The following is a 15,723-nucleotide window of genomic DNA, read 5'->3' on the forward strand; positions in this document are numbered from 1 at the left end:
ACGTGAATATGACTAAAAACTTTATGAACATTTATTAACACAACTGCAGAACCCACTAGAAAAAATCTCCCGTTAGTTTCTTTACTTTTACATAAGGAACTTGGAAGAAAATAATGAAATTCTTGTTTTGATCAAATAGGTAGACAACTATGCTTACTGAAGTTGTTTTCTGTACAGAATGAACTTAGTTGTATGACAAATTTCAAAGAACAAATAGAACAGTGGTTAATCTGGAGAAAATTAGGATCTAATGAATGAAAATATAGAGTGTAAAGAGAAAGAGAAAAAGTAACAAAAGCAAAATAGTAACACAAAAAAAGTTCAGAATGAACTTTTTTTTTTTTTTTTGGTATGCGGGCCTCTCACTGTTGTGGCCTCTCCCGTTGAGGAGCACAGGCTCGGGACGCGCAGGCTCAGCGGCCATGGCTCACGGGCCCAGCCGCTCCGTGGCATGTGGGATCTTCCCAGACCGGGGCACGAACCCGTGCTCCCTGCATCGGCAGGTGGACTCTCAACCACTGCGCCACCAGGGAAGTCCCATAATGAACGTTTAACTAAAGCTAAAGCTAGAAAGAGGATTAGAGGTGTCAAGATCAGTTGAAGATCTAAATTTGTGCCAGATAAAGGTTACATCACTACCCACCACTGGTAAGTGAAACTAGAAAGGGATCAAGGAAAAAGTCAGCAAAGAGGAATGTAGCAACAGGTACATACAGGGCATATTAAAGAACCTCTAGCTGTGACAGAAAAGAAATGGAAAGAAAAGGGATGGTAGCTAAAAACGTGGTGGCTCCTTTAGGACTGAGGAGATGTGAACACAACAGCAGCAGCTGTAGCAACGTTTCATTGAGAGCTTTACTGTGTACCTGCACAGTGTACAGGCACTGTGCTCAGCACTTTACATTATCTCAAAACAACCCTATGAGATAGATAATACTATTAGTCCCATTTTACAAATGAATAAAATGAAATTTTATGTGGTTATGTGCTTTGTTGAAAGTTACAAACTAGGAAATAGTAGAGCTGACCCTTGAACTCAGGTCATCTGACTCCATAGCTCATACTCCTTTTTTAAAAATTTTTTTAAAAAAAATTAATCAATTAATTAATTTTGGCTGGGCTGGGTCTTCGTTGCGGCACGCAGGCTTCTGTAGTTGCGGCACATGGGCTCTAGAGCACGCAGGCTCAATAGTTTAGGTGTGTGGGATCTTAGTTCCCCGACCAGGGATCGAACCCGGGCCCCCTGCATTGGGAGTGTGGAGTCTTAACCACTGGACCACCAGGGAAGTCCCCTCATGCTCTTAACTACTAAATGAAATCACATTAAGAAAGGGAGTCTGAGAATCAAAACTGATGAAAACTGATGCGAATATGAAGATAAATGGAAAGAAATGAAGCCCAGTGCTTAGCGAAGAGGGAAACAGGCAATCAGATATGCAAAGGGTAGGTTGTTTTAACCTGCAGAACACAGCAGCCTGGAAGTATTTATTTCACAGTTTTGATCTTTATTCTCAAGTGGGTATTATAAGTTATTATAAAACCATATATAAAAAAAAACCACAGTAGGATGGTGGAAGTTCATGTGAGCACTGGAAGTTGCAACAGACAGTAGGAAATGGGTGACCAAGAAAAAATTGTATCGAGAACTCAGAATCTCCTAGTTTTCTAGTTCAATGATGGGTTCTCTCCAAATGTGGGGAAGAAGAAGAAAAAAAAGCTGACTTACCAGTGGTAGTAGCGGAACCGGGGTCTCCAATTGGGTGTTCGAAGTAATGTTTGCAAGGCACATGCCAAGTTCACGAAGAGGTAACACATGAGAAAAAACCTGGCAGAATAAAAAAAGTAAGAAGAATGCTTATTACTGTAAAATAATTCTTCAAAGGTTACTTTACATAACTCGAGAGATTTGCTATATTTAAGCCTTTGCTCTAGGCCACTAGCCTTTAATTAAGACTAGGGTGTAGAGGAACTTAACCTCCACACAAACCTGCTCAACCTCCGAAGTTCTCTCTCAGTGAAAGACACAACCACTCTTTCCCCGGTTCTTCTCGGGACAATCCCGGTTTCCTCTTCACTACTCACCCTTGTTCCAAATTCACTTATCAAGTCCTATGGATTCTACCTATTTACAAATCTCTAAACTTTTCCCCCCTCCTTTCCACCTCTACTTCTATGAGCATAGTTGAGGCTCTCATTTCTTCTTTGTTGGATTAGTGAAATAAGCTTCCAGCTGGCACTCCCAGCTCAATTTTGGCCTCCTTCTAACCTCTCTTTTATACTGAATTGATCATTATGAAAGAGAAACATGATAATTTTGTTCTCAAAGGATTACCCACTACTTTCAGGTAGAAGTTCCAGGTCCTTTGTGATCTGGCTCTACCTATTTCCCCGCTCTGCACCTCTCCAACCCGCAACCTCCCACTCGATCAAAGCCAAACCTTCACTTCTCCAGATGTGCTGCACTATTTCATCTCTCGGTTCCTTCACACACATTCCCTGCCTGGGATCTCTTTGACCCCTTCACTGATTAGCAATCCTTCAAGATACAAGTGTCACTTCTTCCAGAAAACCTTTCCTGAGTCTCAGTCTTTGGAGCTCATATAGTGCTCAGTATTCACCTTGACCACAGTACTCATCACACTAGACAGGGATCACTGGTTTCTTTATCTATCTACCACCAATTCTCTGAGGTTGTGTCTCAGCCACCTTATGCTTATTCTCAGCATACTGCCCAGTGCCAGGGAGGTAGTAAGTCATCAATAAGTCAATAAGTTGAATGACTAGTAGTAAAAGCTACAATCAGTTGATAACGAATCAGAAATGAAGGCAAAGAACTTTTGAAGTTATGCAGGTAGAAAGAAACCATGACAACTTATGAAGTTAGCCTTACATGAAAAGTCTCAGGAATATTTATTATTTAGGTGAAGTTACACCTATACTTGGTTCTCTCTGTTATCACTACTGTCACATGCCTGATGGAAATCAACATGTATTATACATCACATAAGCAAGAGTAAGTGAAAAGAATAACTGGCTCTTACATGGAAAGAATTGGGGCCACAAGATCCAGGGAGGCAATAAGGATTCCCAGCTCTGCAATGACAGCAGTTAGAAGTAAAGCCCAGGTAGGTTCCCCATTGGCTTTGCTGTGACCAAACACCTGTACATAGAAGGGAAATATCAGACACAGGAGTGTGGGGAGGGTTTGAGTCAATGCTCCGATTCCTCTATGCTATGGTTTCACAGCTCTGAAAAATAATAGTATTACAACTGTGGTAGCTTTTAAATGCCTTTACCCCACTCACATGTAAACTCATACTAGAGATTTAGAGGGTCTTGTGCTAAAAACCCACGTCTTCATATTATATGATCCAGTAATTCCTAAGCCTTATGAAGATCACACTGTTTCTTGTAAAACCTGGGAAAACAGGAAGAGGGCATAGGACAGGGTCACTCACCCTCAGAAAGGGTATGATGTTATCCTTGGCTATAGCCTGTAGCAGCCTTGGTGCACCTGTGAGACTCTGAAGTCCAGCCCCACACGTGGAGAAGAAGGAGCCAATAACAATCACCCACGGGGACGGCCAAGATAAGGTACCCACCACGAGATTACCTTTCACAGCATCCCCAAACCTGGGAGAGAAATCAGAGTGAGGAAATTTGACCTGGAAATAACTTTAGACGAAAAAACTAGACTGACATTCCCCCAATTTTTTCTATTTATAATTTTTAGAGAATCAAAATTGAGATAGACATGAATAATAACAAATGTAACGGTAGGTAGATCTGATCAAAAGGCACTAGTAGCCTATATTAAGAAAAAAAATAACCTGTAGGGCCAGAAAATAAGCTAAGCTTTAATTAAAGCTTTCCCCCTCAAATTATCAAAATATCTACCCTGCAGAAAAACTGTAGAAGTATAGAAAAATACAAAAAAATCAGGGAGGAAATCCATAATCATAACGTAACTGCTAACATTTTGCATACCTTGCATATTTTAGTGTTTACTGTTTTTAAAAACATAGATGAGACCACACTGCACCTATACTTCTGTATTCTTTTTAAAACTTATAAGCAATTTCCTATGTCATGAAAAACTCATGAATAAACATTTTTACACGTTTCTTTACATTATCATAATTTACATTATCCATTCCTCTAGTGTTGATTTTCTACTATAGAAAATACTGTGATTGACATCTTTATGCACATGTCCACATTCACATTTTCAAATTTTTTTTCCTTATGGTAGATTCCTAAGAGGGAATAACTGCAACAAAAGGGATCAACATCGTTAAATATTTCAAAGCACTACCAAAGTGCTTTCCAGAAAGGGTATACTGGATTTATTCCCACTGGAAGTAGATGAAGGTTCATGTCTTATGGCACATACCTATTTCACACCAGCTCTGAGTATTAAAATTTTAAGTCACTGCTAACTTGATGGGTAAAACATGGTATCTCATTGTTTAATTATTTATGGTTTTAATGATTTTTTACAATGTATCACACACACAAAAGAAATGTGCAAAAACTAAATGCATATTTCAATAAATTTTCACAAAGCAAACATCCACGTAAAACATCCAGTCAAGAAACAGAACACATTGCCAGCACCCAAGATCCTCTCTTATGCCCATTCACCAGCTCTTTCTCCCTCCCCACTCTCCTAATTTTTAATGCTATATAGTTTTACCTGTTTTTAAACTTTAAATAAATGAAACAGTATATATCTTTTGTGTTTGGTTTCTTTGATTCAACATTGTGAAATTTTTCTTTTTTTCTTTTGGTACATAGCTGTGGTTCATTAATTTTCGCTGCTGTATAGTTTTCCATCACATGAATACATAATTTATTCATTCTACTGCGGATGGACATTTGGACTATTTCCAGATTTTGCCTCGTAAGAACAATTCCACTGAAAGAATCCTTGTGCACTTCTTAATGCACACATGTATGCATTTGTGTTGGATATACCTAGCAGTGGAATTGCCGGTTCATCAGGTATGCATATGTTCAACTTTAGGAGATAATGTCCAACAGTTTTCTGAAGTGGTATTCTAATTTACACTTTCTATAATTTTTATATTATAATTTACCAAAGCTCTATAAACCCATTTTCAATCACAATCATATAGAAATAATAAACTGTGTTACTTATTTATTTTTGTTAACAATATTTATATAGCATCTATTAGAGTTCTTGTCCTCAAAGAATTCAATCTAGTATAGGGGACAGAAATATGAAATCAAGTAGCTGCAATACAGTATTTTGACCAATACAGTATTTTAAGTGCAATAATACAATATGTTCAGTAGAGTGGCTGAACAAAGGGAGGAGCGGTTATCTATTGCGTGAGTCTGGGAAAGCTTCACAGGATAAAGGACACTTAGTCTAGTCTTAGAGGATGAATATAAGTCTGCCAGGTGGGAGTAACCCATCCTAAGCAAGTAACATTGCTCCCACAAATATGTGGCTGGATGCAGAGTTGAAACAACAATATTTAACTCTGTGTTATGGCTGGAGCTTAGGGGGTTTTTGAGGGAACGGTGGGAGATGAGATCAGAAAGAGGTAGAGAGGGCAAGACCAAAGTAATGAGCATTAAGGGGCTTTGGCAGGCTCTGAGCAGGAAGGTTCTATGATCAAATTTTGTGTTTTAGAAAAATCACTCTGGTGACAGTGTAGAAGAAAGATTAGAAGGTAGTAAAACTGAAAGGGAGAGTATTACAATAACCTAGGCAAAAGATCCTGAAGGCCTGTACAGAGTGATGGGGATAAAAATAGTGGAAAGGATGAGATCTAGTAAGAATGAAGGGTGAAATTTATAGGGCTTAGAAACCAACTGGATGAGGGAATTGATGGAAGAAGTCTAGGATGACACCTAGGTTTCTGTTTTGAGAAAGGGATGAATGGTAAGGCTATTAACTCCTTAAGATGGGGAAAAAGGGAAGAGATATAGCAGGTTTTAGAGGAAGAGTTTTCTAGAAATCTCTTGCAAAACATTTCTCTTTTTTTCTGTATTCACAGATGAAAGGAAAAACACTCAGCAGCCTTCATGAAGAAAATGAAGAAAGTTAAGTTTCAAGATTTTATTTAGAATGCCAATCAGACACACTTATGTCTCATAGAGGAGATGCTAGAAACAATTTTTAAATTTTTATTTTTTATTATTTGCCCTCCTTTACTGTTAGTTTTCCAACAGCTCTCTTTACTGTACATAAAAGTCCTCATTATTCAGACAAATTCACTGCTTTATGAAGTCCTATATCCACTGCATCTTATACAACAACATACTGGCCCTTATTATACAGCTCCCTTTTGGGGACCTATATACATGTATTTTCTAATTGTTAGTTGTGATATATATCTCAGGTGGGTTTTGAGTTTATAACTGTCTTGGGGCTGTTTGGGATGATCAGACATAATGGAAGATAGACACACGATTGTTACAAAGAAATCAACTACTCACTTGTCTCTGAGAACAACACCTTCAATACATGCACCAAAAAGGACAACATTGCTTAAATCTATGATATTGAGAGTCAAGGAAACTGATGTTCACCTTCTAATATGAACATAAACACTCAGGAAACCTCTTCTATCAGTAAAATGAGTGGCTAAATTCACTTATCTCATAAATTCTTTCTTGAGTTTTAGAGATGAGGTGGGTAGATTATCTGATGTGAAGTGAGGTGGTAAAAAGCAGATATCTTTATTACCAGGATAAAAATACTGATCACCCTTGTTCTATGGCTGTTTCTATGACTAAGACTCAGACTGGATCCATCAAAAGGATACAAACAAAGGAGGTAGTCAGGATGGCGAGGATAGTGCCAATGGGAATAGACTTTTGAGCGTCTTTCAGATCTCCAGATCTGTTTGATCCAGCCATGATACCTTTAGAAAAGGAAAAAAGAACAAGTTAACTTCTTCAGTTCCTGGACACTTTTGATATTCACATTGCTATCAAAGACTACAGGCAAATCTGGGAATCCTGAGAATATAGTTTTATGTAAGAAAAATCACTCCCTGGGTCTGATTGTTTGTAAAATAGGCAACAGCCCATCTGCTTACCTGTGACAGACGGAAAGAAGATCCCCACCAGAAGAGTGAAAGAGGTGGTAATGTCAACAAGGACATACTCATGGTTTAAGCTGCCTAAGACATCAGAAGATTTGGCTGAGGGCTTTTCAATAATCTCTCCCTTTGGTATATAATTACTCCAAAGATTCTCTGCAGTGGGAAAAAAGGGTATATAAGCAGCAGCACTATGGAAAGGACATAATTAGATAATGTTCTAGCCAACAACATTCTAAGTCAGATTCATCATTTATATAGCTTTTAAGGGTATGTTTGCTTCTACATGAGCACAGATATATGCACATATATATCATATAACAAAGCACACATAAATAAAAACCTAATGCCTTTTCTCATCTGGTTCAAATGTAATTTGACAAAATACTTTGGTACGTACAAATGCAGCTAAGTTTACCAATGCAAATTAGTAAAAGTTAAGCGAACTAAAGCTGAATGCCTTATAAAACCTATTTTTTTAAAAAAAAAATTAGGCATCAATGCATTTTGAACACCTTAGTGTAAACTTGCTTACGTGCAAAGAAATTTGTGGGCCAAACAGTTAAAATAGGAGTCACTTACGGAGAATTTCAAAAATTTAGATGAGTTAGGAAAACACACATGTGGATGTGATGACATTAAAATAATTCTAGCTGTCACTGTGGGAAAAACATTGGCAATTTTATAATAACACAGAGAATACTTTATTATCTTAAGTTAAAAAGTCATTTGCTCAGCTCTGCATTCAAGAGCAGTACATTTTAGCAGACAACACTGCAAGGGAGTCCTGAAAAAGGATAAAATCACAAACAGAAAAGCAGAAAGATGTTGAATTAAGAGCTGTGTGCTGAACTTAAGAAGGGAAGTGGCACCGTGGCAGTATTGATGGACAATAGATGAGTCTAAGATGGCAAAGTCTAGGGACTTCCCTGGAGGTCCAGTGGTTAAGTCTCCGTGCTTCCAACGCAGGGGGTGTGGGTTCGACGCCTGGTTGGGGAACTAAGATCCCACAAGCCGCGTGGCATGACCAAAAAATAAAAATAAAGGCTCAACAAGATGGCAAAGCCCTCCTCAGAGAAAAATTTTAAAAATGTGTCCCCAACCCTCCCAACTCACCTGTAATGACACCGCTAGCCAATCCAGGGATGCCCTGGATTGAAGTGACATTATTGTGAACAAAGTATTCATCACAGGTGGCATTGAAAAACTGACTTGAATTACAGAAGAAGCCCCATAACTTTGACGGTACTGTCATGTTGTTAATTTCCTTGGTCTTCGAGCAAATATCAATGTGCCTTGATGAAAGGGTGCGGTTGCCCAGCATGCAGACCCTAAATGAAAACAAACAGGGAGAAGAAAGATGAAGCAAGGGGAAAAAAGTATTTTAAAAAAGAAAATAGGTTAGAAACAGGTTAGTATATAGGTATGCTCAAGAAAAAAAAAAAATCTCATCTCTAAGAGTTTTTACTGTCATAGATGGTTAAAGAACTAATAATGACTAGCTCTGTGAATGGTGTCTTACATTTTCTGCCAGTGTAATCCTTACAGCGATCTCACAAAATATGTACTAGTATTTCTACATTGTGGATGGAGGAACTGAAGTTTAGGGAGAAAAAGGAGTCTGCCCGAGGTCATACAGGTGGTAGACAGTAGTGACAGAATTCAAATAGAAGAACTGTCTGAAGATGCTGTGCTGAGTCATCTTCCAGAATTTTTAGGTTATTAACCAATTGTTAGGTCTTAAAAGAATCTTAAGAGTCCATTTGTTCTTCTTCCATACACACACACACACAAATCCACCCCTTTCTCTTTGGCCTAAGAAAAAGCCTTATGTTCATAACAACTCCCTTGAAAATGTTATGCTAAAGGTCAGAGCTTCTGTCTTCTGTTTCAAGGAAGACAGCTTGGCTAGAATTAGGCCATCCATCTATGGCCTAATAAAAAACTTTTTGAACTTAAGCCCAGACCCAGTAGGGGTGAGGGTAGTTAAGGATAATACAAATACAAACTGCTGATTTTATTTTTTTTCATTCACCCAGAGATATAAATATGAATAAAGGAATAATACACCCACAGTTAAAAATACCTCTCAGGAGGAAAAAAGCAACTTTTCAAATCTGCAAAATGATAGCATACACATGCAATAAGCCATGTACCCATTACTTAGCTTCAACAACTCTCAACATTTCCCAGTAATGTTTCATGCATTCCTCTAGGTTTTTTGGCTTGTTCTGCTGAAATATTTTAACGAAAATACCACACATCATGAACTTTTGCCCACCATAAAAGAGGAAAAGCATCAAAGGAGAACTTGAGGCAAAATGGAATTTCCCAAGTTAAGATACAGGCAGAATGTAGCCTTCAAGTGGGTCTCCAGTTGCTTGGCAGCCCCTAGACAAGCAGACTGAAAATTTATGATGGAATCTATTACTGACATCATTTAGCATAGCAGAAGAAACACTGAACTGGGAATCAGGAAATCACAGGATCCATTTTCTTGCTCTGACAATTATTAACTTTGGGGCAGGTCATTTAACCTCTATGGACCTGTTTTTTCATCTTCAAAAATCTATTTTTCTGTAATCAGGTTAAATCAACATAAGACTGATGAGTTTGATCCCTGAGTGATCAGGATGACTCTTCAAAGACAGTCACTGTAATAAGGTGACAAACAACACTCAGTGCCGTCTAGTCCCTATGCCACTAGTCAAATGGAAAACAGGTGAGCCTGTGAGTCACGCATCTGTACAAATCCATTTCTACTTCAAAAAATATACCTTAGCTTTGCGCAGTGGCAGTATCGTAGCCAATGAGGTTTATCTGAGGCGCGATTATTGCTAATTGAAAAAATATACCTTAAGGTACCTGTACTACTTGTGGTATGTAATATAATATATATATATAAAGATATATATGCAAAAGATGTGACATTTATTTCCCTTTATTTTATGACTAGAAAGTTCATTACTGTACTAACAGCGGAACAAAAAATTTAATTATAAATATTTAGGTAGGAATCTAGGTTTCCTTGATCTCTTGATTCTTCATCAATAAAAGGAATCTAACCTTTAAATACTTTATAAAGGTTGCTGGCAAAACTACGCTGTTTGAAAAGGCCTTTATGAATAGTTCAAATATGCATAATCATTATCAGGAGGTTTTGAAAAACCCACTATCTATATCCAAATGACTGCCATGGCTGCCAGTTGTATACTTGGGACACAAGGAAGAGGATCAACACAACATAATTTGCTGGGAGGCTTCCCGCACAGATGCTAACTGGGCTTATCCAAGAGGGAAATCTCAGAGAAACTGTGAGATTCTGACTTGAAATGATCACATCACCAGGTACTGTTAATGACTACCAAATAATGATGGCTAGTCAGAGAGACACGTACGGGAAGTGTGGAGGGGCAAAAGAAGACTTGATGGCTCCAGCATAGATGGCCAAGATGGACACAATGACACAGGCCAGAAAGAGTGAGGCAAACTTGTTCACATAGCGTACACCAATGAATACCACCAATACCATGAGGACCAAGAAGGCTGTGCCATAGACACGCATGTTATTTAGCATGGCTGCTGACTCCTTGAGTGCATCGTCACTATGAAAGATGGCAGCTTGGGGGACAATATATACCTGTTAGGCAAAAGAAGCAGAAAATAAGGTCATTTCAAAATAATCAAATAAAAGGGCTGTTGTAGTTTGCATTTACTTTCACGAAGGAAAGCAAAACTGAGACAGATAATGACTGGAGACATAGCCTAATTCATATTTCGATCTAAAATGCCTACAGAAATGAGATATCATGGATTTTTTTTAAAGTCTACATGCCAGGGCTTCCCTGGTGGTGCAGTGGTTAAGAATCCGCCTGCTAATGCAGGGGACATGAGTTCAAGCCCTGGTCCGGGAAGATCCCAAATGCTGCGGAGCAACTAAGCCCGTGCGCCACAACTACTGAGCCTGCGCTCTAGAGCCCAGGAGCCACAACTACTGAGCTCACGTGGCACAACTACTGAAGCCCGCGTGCCTAGAGCCTGTGTTCCACAACAAGAGAAGCCACCGCAATAAGAAACCCGTGCACTGCAACGAAGAGCCAATGCAGCCAAAAATTTTAAAATAAATAAATAAATAAAATAAAGTCTATGTGCCATTCTGAATACTTACACTCCCAAATGGAAAAACAAGGAATGTGTTAATAATTTATTTAAAGTGTTATACAAAATAATTGTAATGATTATCTTGAGTCCTACTTCTGCTATTGTTACTTTAAATAGTAAGAAATATATCCTAGTGAATAAATAAATGAAAAACATTTTGTTTCATTGGGATAAAGACATCAAAAGAGATAAACTTTCTTTTACTTTTCCCCCACTAGCCAAAGTCTTGCCTCTGAGACTTTAACTTTTTGGTTGAGGTGGCAGGGTGCTGGTGATTTGGTGGAGGGGAAGGAGTAGGCAGGCAAAAGATAACCTCAACCTTTCTTACTCATATTCACAGTACAAGGTCAATAACAGGTTAGCAGTCAATCACTTGATTGATTCCTGTAGCTGATTTCTCAGAAGCTTTGATATCCAATGGCAAAATAAATCCAAATCTATATCTTTTCTATACTTTAGACCACAATTAAGTCATTACTCACCAGAAAAAATTCAATGGCACCAAGGATATACATGGCTGCTGCAAATGTGGTACCAAGATAAAAGCAGAGGCCAACAGCCCCACCAAACTCTGGGCCCAGTGCTCGGGAAATCATAAAGTATGAGCCCCCAGCTAAAAGGCAAAACAGAAGGTGAACAGGATAAAAAAAAAGTATGTAAGTAACAGGAATGTAAACAAGTCGTATAAAAGGATAAATGTTTCAGGCTTTTTGAAAACCCTGAATATGATAAAAAGTAGATTTCCTGGTAGGGAGTAAAAGACGAAACCTGCATACTGCACATCTAATGTTCCAAATAAATCAGCACAATTTGTCAGTATTACTTAGAAAAATATCAGAGGATATTTACTACAGGCATGAGATAGATGAATAAAATATATATTCTAAGTAAAAGAAGCTAAGAATGCAGTAGAAATTACGGATTCTAGCTTAAAACATACAGAGAGTTTTAAAAGAAGGTATTCTGAAGTCAAATAGTGTTAGTGCCTGTGGCCGCTAACTAAATAGTATTCTGTGCCTTGGAAGTTTGCACCTCTGGCTTTATAGTAGAAATATACAGTAATCAATGACAATCCCTGAAATCCAGCCTTAGCTACTGACCTGGCACCACTCCATTAGTGGCAATGGCACTCATGGAGATAGCAGTCAACATTGTCTGTAAAGAAAGAGAAAGGAGAAGACTGTTACTGTATAAAGACGACATTTCTGTACTACTTTCCCATCTGTGGACCTCAGAGCACTTATCAAATATTTAATTCTACCTACTTTTATGGAGGGAGTTGCCTGTCATACCAAATGGTATGCAAATGAGATGTGCTTCAACACGCTACACTAGTCACACTACTGGTGTCTTGAGTACTCTGTTAAAACGCTCCTACATCGTAATCAGTAGGTTAGGTGCTATTGAGAACCACTGATCTCACCCTGGTCTCCTAGTTAAAAACTTGGTAAACAGATTGGAAACTGACTAAAGACTGGCTACAATAACAAGAATAATATTCAGTAAGAAGGGGAACCACTGAAGACTTCTGAGATCATGAGAACTGTATTTTAAAAACATTACCTGATAGCAGCAGAGTACGGAATGGACCGAAGATAGGAAGTAGATGGAGGCAGAGTGACTTGTTAGTAGGCTATTGTGGTAGTTCAGTGAGAGGTAAGGACTGCAGTGGTAGAAGTGGGAATATAAAGACAGCGTTGAACAAAAGAGATTTCAGAGGGAGACCTGACTGGCTTTGATAGCTGATGAGATATGAGAGGCAATCAAGGAGCCAAATACGGCCCTGAAGTTTCAAGACTAAGAAACGGGGGAAAAAATGGTGGTACCATTAAGTTATTAATGATATGGATTATGTCCGCTTACCCCGCGTTACATGGCACTCAGTTGAGCACAGGGAGTGTATAATGGTGATAGTAATAAAAGAGGTCTGTAGACGGCTTAATAATAAAATAAAAATTTTTATAATAATCTATCAACTTACAATAAAATTGAGAGATGTGGCTGGGATACACAGATAAGAGGAGTTTCAATTAAAGGAAGACCAGAATGTTCTCAGTATAATGGAAAGAAGAACTGGAAAGAACACCCCAATTTCTGGGGAAGGGATAATGGATGAGACTGCAAAACAAAACGAATACCTCTTACCCCCAAACAACAACCAGCTCTGTTTATTAGTACCACACTGGAGTAGCACATCACATTTTCTAACATATTTTCTGTCACAACACTAGTGTTATCGAGTTCAAATGGTTTGTATTCTGAATTTATTGAAGTCAGGGACTGTATCTTCTACTTCCTACAGAAGTCTTTCCTTGTAATTTTGAGTACATCATATTACAGATATAAGCAGTGAATAACTGACACTAAATAACTGAAAATCCTTTAGATTTTAGTATCAAAATAATCTCCCCTGTTGAGATCATGAGTCTTTCCCCAGTACGTATTCTTTCTTTTATGCCCAAATAGGTTAAACATGATACTCTTGAGCTCTTGCAATGTTCCAGGTGATCTTCAGGGGCCAACTCAGGACTTACACAACAGCAGCAGATAAGGACAATTGCAAAGGCCTGCAGAACTCCAGCTGTGCCCACCACCCATGTGAGGCGTAGAAACAGGATCACTCCAAAAATATTTTGTAGACATGGGAGGTAAACACCCATGAAAGTACCCATTTGGGGGGTCTGGAAAGAAAGATGTTGACAAAAGAAAAAAATCATGTAGTCATCTAGAAGAGATGATTCATCCCTTTACTTTTATATAAAAACTTGTACCCTATCATTTTAATTGCAAAGCAGAGATGATATGTTTAAGCAGCATTTTTAAATAGGAACATATAAAATCTCCATCTTAACAAATGTTTATCACCATACTTTTTATTATTCCTAGAGATATACATTTTAACTTTACATAGCTCTCCACATATTTTTACATAAGCATCTGATCACAAATAAACTTTTAAGTGCATCCCCAACAACTTAAAAATTTCTGTTCTTCAGGCCAATAGCTTTTTCTTTAAAAAAAAAAAAAGGATAATGATTTGATGGAATTCCTTCAGAATTTGGCATAAATCTTTCATAGTAGTGTAAACGTAGTGGATAAAATACATCTGAGGGTCGTTTTACTCCTGAACAACCAGAAAGCTTACTTGTAATATTCTTCCATATTTTCATGTTGAGAAAAACTGATATTTGGTCTTTGAAAAACCCAACAGCTTCACAACAGAAAGATGGCATCAGTAGATGGGTGTGGACACTTTTCTTTTGAAGTGCTATTCCCTCTCCCCAGAATGCCTGTCTCCCAGCTGCTAAATTACACAGCTCACTCCCTCACGTGCCTGGCATATACCAAGTGTTCAGTAGTTCTTGAGCACAGAGTGATGCCCTGGACATTTCCTCCTTTCTTGTATATGGGGCTCTTTTTATTTGTCCTTGTTATTCCAAGGCCTCACCTTGGTGGGCTTCTTTTTCCCTTCAGTGATGTTCTCTGCCTCTTCATGTTCCTTTGCTCCTTGCGTCAGGTTAGTGTAATTGGCCAAGCGGCTGAGGAGAGAAGACACCTTTGGTCTGGTGTCCATTTCTTCCTATAGAGCCAGAAATAAGAAAGAAAGAAATACTGAAGAACACTGGGAATAAGCATCAAAATGATCCCTCTCCCAGAAAACTACAAAGTAAATAAGAAAAAATTTCACAGGTAAACATTTTAAGAAAATTTATCAATGAGACTTTATTCTCCCCCCATATTATAATATGTAATCAGGGCTACACACATTCTTATAAAATTCTTAAATGAAAAGCTTTATGATTCTTTCTAATAGCTTAACTTTACAGAAAACACAAAACCACACTGGCCCCTACAGACAACTGTAACCTCATAAAGAACACTGATAACATAATCTTTAACTACAGTACTACTAACAGTCTACTAACATATATAGCTATTATTTATAGCACCAAACATGAACAGGTCAATGAAAATCTTTTGTGACTGAACCAAATATTCACCTCAGACCTTTTCTTGAAGAAAGTTAAGAGAAAATATCATTTAAAAAATAGGAACACTGAGGAAAGTGGCACTTGAATCACTGTCCAAAGTAAGACAATGCAGTGCTGGACTAAACCAGGCTCCTTTCAACAACCAGGACACAGATCCCCTCAGAGTCCATGCTACCTTAGTCAGATGAGACATTCAGGTCCTCTTAATCCAGCAGCCTGCTTCCCACCCTTATTTTTGGTTAGTAGTTCTAAGGTAAATGACATTCATCCCAAACACAGAGTTGAAAAATTTTGTACTTAGTAGATTATTACAACACAGAGATTTAAATACTAGTTAAATTAGACAGCAAGGTTCTCCACATGCCTGTGATGTCAACATTCCTCTTTATTTCATAGAAATTTGACTCAATGGTTATTCATTAATTAGCAATAATTAGATTATATAGATTAAATCAACTACAATGACAAGCTATAGTAAGTACTGTATTTTA

The 15,723-nt window shown here is 38.0% G+C and overlaps 1 protein-coding gene and 1 pseudogene across 9 annotated transcripts in view; one reads left to right on the plus strand and one right to left on the minus strand.

The window, feature by feature from the left end:
- SLC12A6 (solute carrier family 12 member 6) overlaps positions 1–15,723 on the minus strand; it is an 87,577-nt gene that overhangs the window by 10,848 nt on the left and 61,006 nt on the right. For all 9 annotated transcript variants that reach the window (XM_029237025.1, XM_029237028.1, XM_029237024.1 and 6 more), the window contains 12 exons: positions 14,689–14,820; positions 13,775–13,921; positions 12,341–12,395; positions 11,723–11,853; positions 10,478–10,719; positions 8,196–8,410; positions 7,077–7,235; positions 6,801–6,899; positions 6,472–6,529; positions 3,459–3,633; positions 3,042–3,160; positions 1,727–1,825 (listed from right to left, as the gene is read on the minus strand). In XM_029237025.1, the coding sequence (XP_029092858.1) occupies positions 1,727–1,825; positions 3,042–3,160; positions 3,459–3,633; positions 6,472–6,529; positions 6,801–6,899; positions 7,077–7,235; positions 8,196–8,410; positions 10,478–10,719; positions 11,723–11,853; positions 12,341–12,395; positions 13,775–13,921; positions 14,689–14,820 (1,631 nt within the window). The remainder of the gene's footprint in view (positions 1–1,726; positions 1,826–3,041; positions 3,161–3,458; positions 3,634–6,471; positions 6,530–6,800; positions 6,900–7,076; positions 7,236–8,195; positions 8,411–10,477; positions 10,720–11,722; positions 11,854–12,340; positions 12,396–13,774; positions 13,922–14,688; positions 14,821–15,723) is intronic.
- On the plus strand, positions 9,860–9,990 carry LOC114905355 (annotated as a pseudogene).

This window comes from Monodon monoceros, unplaced genomic scaffold (assembly GCF_005190385.1).
Source record: "Monodon monoceros isolate NGI ecotype Baffin Bay Population unplaced genomic scaffold, NGI_Narwhal_1 Super_Scaffold_21, whole genome shotgun sequence".
Lineage (NCBI taxonomy): Eukaryota > Metazoa > Chordata > Mammalia > Artiodactyla > Monodontidae > Monodon > Monodon monoceros.